This window comes from Lactuca serriola, chromosome 4 (assembly GCF_051521515.1).
Source record: "Lactuca serriola cultivar US96UC23 chromosome 4, Lser_US96UC23_V15, whole genome shotgun sequence".
Classification (NCBI taxonomy): Eukaryota; Viridiplantae; Streptophyta; class Magnoliopsida; order Asterales; family Asteraceae; genus Lactuca; species Lactuca serriola.
In genome coordinates, this window is record NC_136411.1 from 252,062,615 (window position 1) to 252,068,156 (window position 5,542).

Consider the following 5,542-nt stretch of genomic DNA (forward strand, 5'->3'; position numbering starts at 1 on the left):
TGATACTTGTTTTAGGCAGATAAATTCGAGTTCAAAATATTTTGTATTTGATACTTGTTTTACTGTGACTTTTGGGACGTTATAGTAACTAGATAATTTTGAACAAAATATTTTAGGCAGATAAATTCGAGTTTAATGGTCTCACAATATTTTAAAAACCGGTTTTTAGTTGAACTGGTCTAATGAGCGAGTTCTAGTTCAACCGCTGAACTGCTTTGATTGTTGCTTTAACTGTCGGGCTACATCTGATAGTGGTTTGCGCCAACTTTCGAGTTGTGTACACTCCGGATAATCTGATCGATTGAGCTATTCAAATTTCTTTAGTAATGAACTGTTTTTTAATGAGTTAAGTGAAATTCATCTATCCAAGTCTAATAAATCGGTTCAAACGGTATTTTATTGGTTTTATCAGACCAGTTCAACGCAATTTTTGAGGATCGACATGGTTTAAAAATTGATATAAAATCAATTGTTGTTGAACCGCTTTCGTTTCCGGTTCAACCGGCCCATTCAAATAGATTTAAAAAAAAAAGTTGTGGTGTAACTTTTTACATAATAAAGAAAGAGTTAAATAGTCATTTTAAAAGCCCAACGAAGCGATATGACACCGAGGATTCGCGAATTTGAACCATGAAGAAAGGCTAGCCGCAGAACTGGCGTAGCTAAAACAAAACCCCCACTGATGCTCGTCTGGTCCCGACCATGGCAGCAGCACCACTACTCGGCAGAGCCATCATCCCTCACCTCCGCCTCCACCTCCACCTCCACCTTCACCTTAATACAACGCTTCCGGCTGCCGTCTGTTTCCTGATACGGAGACCCTGCTACACGACAACGGCCTCAGAGTCTCCCCGGCCGATAAGGAAGGTACCTTCCACTACTACTTACGATGATAAAGCCTCCTTATTAAGCACAAAACGTCATCCACCGAAGGACTCCAGATGGGAGAATGATCCTGATTATCGCAAGTGGAAGGATAAAGAAGCGGAGATTCTCCTAGAAGTCGACCCTATCACTCTCCTAATCAAAAACATCCTCCACTCCGACAGGTTTCAGTTTATGTTTTCACTATTCTTCTTATTTCATACACTTTTTTACAAATCCATGCTTCATATGTTCCACGATTATGGTCCTCTTTCGAATTTGCGAGTATTTTTACAAATTGCTAGCGGAAGGTTTATAAGGACCAAATTGTTACTATCATAAGAGAGCAAAGTAAAGAATTTTCACAATTTCACCAGAGAATTTACTTTCAAGCTTTAGGTTTCTTATTCCTTGTTTATACTCGAGTAGTTGAATCTGTAAGTCTGTAACACACATAGATTAGAGGAGCATCTGCATATCATGATGTTATGAAATAGCACAAACCCTTAATCGTGATGCCAAGTTTAAGTATGTTATTGTAGCATATGAACTAATAGGGTTTTCTACTTGTATAACTATTCGATATACTTTAAGTTATCAGACTGAATCATATCCACCCCAAGATTCTAACTCTGAGATGTTTGCTTAAATCCATAAATGGATCTTTGTAGCTTGCAACCTTTCAAGCATCTTTAGGAGTGATCTGAGTTGTCATATATACATCCTCTTGAAGTTCTTTGATTAGGAAAGTAGTTTTAACATCTATTTGACATATCATTATCATGGTATACATCTATGGTGAGTAGTATCTGAATGATTTGAAAATTGCAACTAGTGAAAAGTTTCATCAATAGACCCACTCCCAATAATTTGCTTGAAACCTTTAGTATCTAATTGCATTTTATAGGTGTGTTAGTTTATATAATTGTCTATCTCCATTCATGTTAGTTTTTCTTTTTGGTGACCCATTTACACCCTATGAACATTACTCATTTTCGTGGATAACTGGATATCAAATTTTCAATCAATTTTGGATTTTATGACTCCTAAACATTTCTTTCTATCAAACAGTTAACAAGAAGTCAAGAATCATAACTTATAAAAGTCAAAATTCACTTAACAAGTCAACAAGCCATCGAAAGGCAGAAAATTTTGTAATTAATAAAAAGTTAGAATTCAGAATTCCTGTGAAAGATAGAAAGTGAACGAATAAAAGTAGAAAATCTGAATGAAAGATAGAAAGAAGAAGAAAAGTTCTTTTATTTTGGAAGAAAACATATCAGATTAATCTATCTAGGAAGGCTGTCAATTAGGTTATATTTTATAAAAATAAGGTTGACATAGGATGGGCTTTTAAATTAATTATTATAATTTATAAAACTTTTTAACTGGTCAGTAACTTTAAAATAACCATAATTTTTTTTCATGGCTATACAATTAACAATTCTTATTAATATTTTCCTCGATATTATTTCACAATGATATATGGATTAATTTGGGCTTAGCTTATTGCTTGATGTGGGCTAAGATTTTGTTTTGAGACTTTTTTTTTTTTTTTTTAAATTTTAATTTTTTTTATCTTGCTGATATAATAAGAGTAAATTACACGAATGGTCCCTAACTTATTTTTTTAACTCGGAAGGTCCCTACTATTTGTTTTTGTTGCACGCTTGGTCCCTGTCTTACCTAAAAAGACTATTTTGCCCTTGATTTTTTAATTTATTTAAATAAACACACCCCAACCCCACTTCCACCTCACATTATCTTACCTTACATACCCTATCTTATTTAAACAAATTAAAAAAATTAAGGGCAAAATAGTCTTTTTAGGTAAGACAAGGACCGAACGCGCAACAAAACCAAATTTTAGGGACCTTTCGAGTTAAAAAAATAAGTTAGGGACCAAACGTGCAAATTACCCCAAACTATAGGGACCATTCGTGTAATTTACTCATATAATAATTTGATATGGCCTAATCATTAATGGGTTAGTAATAGTCTGACTGGCTGTGCTGACTGTTATAAATGACCATTTTACCCTTCTATTCTATTTTTTTAATGGTACGACAAACGAACAGAAAAAGTACATTGCCATTTAGTGTAGGTGTTAAAATTTACAAAAAAACTAACCAACAAAGTAAAGTACATTGCTATGTAATATTCAAGGTCTTATAAAATATAAATATACAAAATGATCACTTTTTTAATAACCATAATAAATTAAAAATGTACATCATCATATTAAATAACTTAAATTAAAAGTAAGATAAAAGATATTGTAACTCACAATGAATAATTATTTTACATAAATAATTAGATTGTTCTAGAAGACAGTTAGCAAAAGAAAAAAACAAAGTACAAGTACAAGAATTGCAACACAGGAAACTTGATTTGTTGTGAGGGTATTTCTGGAAAAATGGATATGGAACTACCACTTAATACTAAGGATATAATTGTCTTTTTATTTATTTATTAGGTATATGGATGGGGAAAGACTTACACCAACAGACGAGAAAATGGTGGTTGAGAAAATTCTTGCTTATCATCCTCACTCGGAAGATAAGATTGGTTGTGGCCTTGATTCTATTATGGTAAACTTGTCTAATTTCTTCAATACATTTTTGATTTTAGATTAAATAATAAATATCATTTTAATATTAACATTTCTTGTGTTATCTGTTTCACATAACCTACACCAACAAATCTCATCCTCGAGTATGCCATTTTGTCAATTTTATTAATGACTTATCTACCCTCATGTGAGTAGAAAAAATGTCGGTTTAATTTATACAACGTGCTTGATTTTAGGAGAAAAGTAAAATCCCCTAAGTGATACATACCATTTAAGATTTAGCTGTCAGTCTAGGACATATTGTTGGTGGTTGGACCCTTAATCATGCCTGGTCCTGTTGACCAACAAATCATTAAAGTAAATCAACTGTTATCAGTCATGAGGGCATTTACGTCTTTTGCACATACAAAACATCAAAAGCGCGAGTCTTTGTCCCACTTAAAATTACAATTTTTGTCTCATCGACGTCAGTTCCTGCTCCCTGTCCAATACATGCCAAACAAAGTACAATCTGTTGTGTTCTGTCGTGTCCCCTAAAAACACGACAGAACATAACAGATGCCTTGACATGTATTGGATTGGGACAGGGACTCACTCACTCTCAATTTCTCATATATATATATATGCAAAAAGACGCAAATGCCCTCCTCGGTCCTCAGTCTCGTCATCGTAAATAGCCCTAAAAAACTATTTAACTCGTGTGTTACAGAGTAGTTTTGGAGATAAAAACAAGTAAATGAAGTAAAGTAATACATCATTGTCAATTTATGTCTTAAAATCTTGAAGGTTTTGAATTTTCAAAATCAGAAGTGGACTTAAACTATGTGCAGAGGGACCATAATAAATACTTACATCAACCATGCTTCCAACAGTTATTGCTTTCAAAAAAATAGACGTTTGATGTATATTTTATTGTTAATATTTCTGCTATAACATTCTTTATTGGTGATAATACCTAATAAAGTTGTTTTATTACATTGCCAATGAATTTTTGACTCTCTAATTAACTTAAAGTCTTTGTCTTTAGAAATCTAGAATTGTTATTGGCCCACAATAGTTGTCGTGTAGACCCCACATCCAATATTTTGTCTCCTAAAAACAATCTTTTATTAAATTTTCTTCATTTACTTGTTTCTTTATTATAGCATCTAACTTTCGTTTCTTTCTATAGCAAACATTATATTTTAAAAAAAATGTACCATATTATATAGCATTGTACTTTCTTTTTAAAATCTACTAAGTGAAAATTGTTTTGTATTTGAATGACATTGCTATAACTGAGTAGATATTTCAAAGAAAAATGTTGTATTTAATATTTTTAACTCCCATTTTTTAAAAATTTTTGAAGGTTGATCGACATCCACAATTTAGAAACTCAAGATGCCTATTTGTTGTGAGAACGGATGGTGTATGGATCGACTTCTCTTACCAAAAATGCATTCGAGCTTACATTCGACAAAAATACCCTTCGCATGCTGAAAAATTTATCAAAGAACATTACAAGCGAAGTAGTAGTTGACCACCACCACCACTAGCCGCCGCCGTTGCCGCCACCGATGGTGGTAGATTTCACATACATTTTGTCAATGGTAGTAGATAATAGTAGTTGAAATTGGAACAATATAGGGTGGAAAATGATTGAAGTTGAAAGATGTAATTTTGTTGACTTGTGTTGATTGATGTTTGTTTGTTTGTCTTTATGCCATAAGTATATGATTTCCTCATTTGGGTTTTTCTTTGTGTTAGTTGGAAGCTAAAAAGTAGCATTTGGACTTGGTCTTTTTGGCCCCAAGCCCCTATTTGTTATATAGTATTTGACATGACATATAGTATTTGCTGTGTTTGACGTCTGTTAGACTGAAAAGACAAAAATTATAACATTTTATCATGAATCCACTCTTGATTTCTTGTCTGTATATAAAACATGAATGCGTTGCTCATCATCTAAAATATCACAAAGATTAGATAGGAAAAACTTGTAATGTGTTTGACATAGATTAACCAGTTAAATCCTTTGATCTTTTGTTTGTGCAAACGGTATAAATAACCTAAATTTTTTGTAGATTTGGTTTAGTCCAATTAAATTCAATCGTAGTCTTATTAAAT

General features: G+C 32.6%; 1 protein-coding gene across 1 annotated transcript; it reads left to right on the forward strand.

The window, feature by feature from the left end:
• The first annotated feature begins 598 nt into the window (after positions 1-598).
• LOC145096926 (DCL-like protein) lies at positions 599-5,160 on the forward strand. Its single transcript, XM_079034315.1, has 3 exons — positions 599-1,049; positions 3,341-3,455; positions 4,785-5,160. The coding sequence occupies exons 1-3, from the start codon at positions 703-705 to the stop codon at positions 4,953-4,955; spliced, it is 633 nt and encodes a 210-aa protein (XP_078890441.1). The 5' UTR covers positions 599-702; the 3' UTR covers positions 4,956-5,160.
• Positions 5,161-5,542: the final 382 nt, after the last annotated feature.

What these genes read in the sequence shown, in the direction of transcription:
- LOC145096926 (XM_079034315.1), top strand. Translation starts at nt 703, where the DNA reads ATGGCAGCAGCACCACTACTCGGCAGAGCCATCATCCCTCACCTCCGC. An exon ending in AACATCCTCCACTCCGACAG is followed by an intron (nt 1,050 to 3,340) that starts GTTTCAGTTTAT and finishes TTTATTTATTAG; the next exon opens with GTATATGGATGGGGAAAGAC. An exon ending in GTGGCCTTGATTCTATTATG is followed by an intron (nt 3,456 to 4,784) that starts GTAAACTTGTCT and finishes AAATTTTTGAAG; the next exon opens with GTTGATCGACATCCACAATT.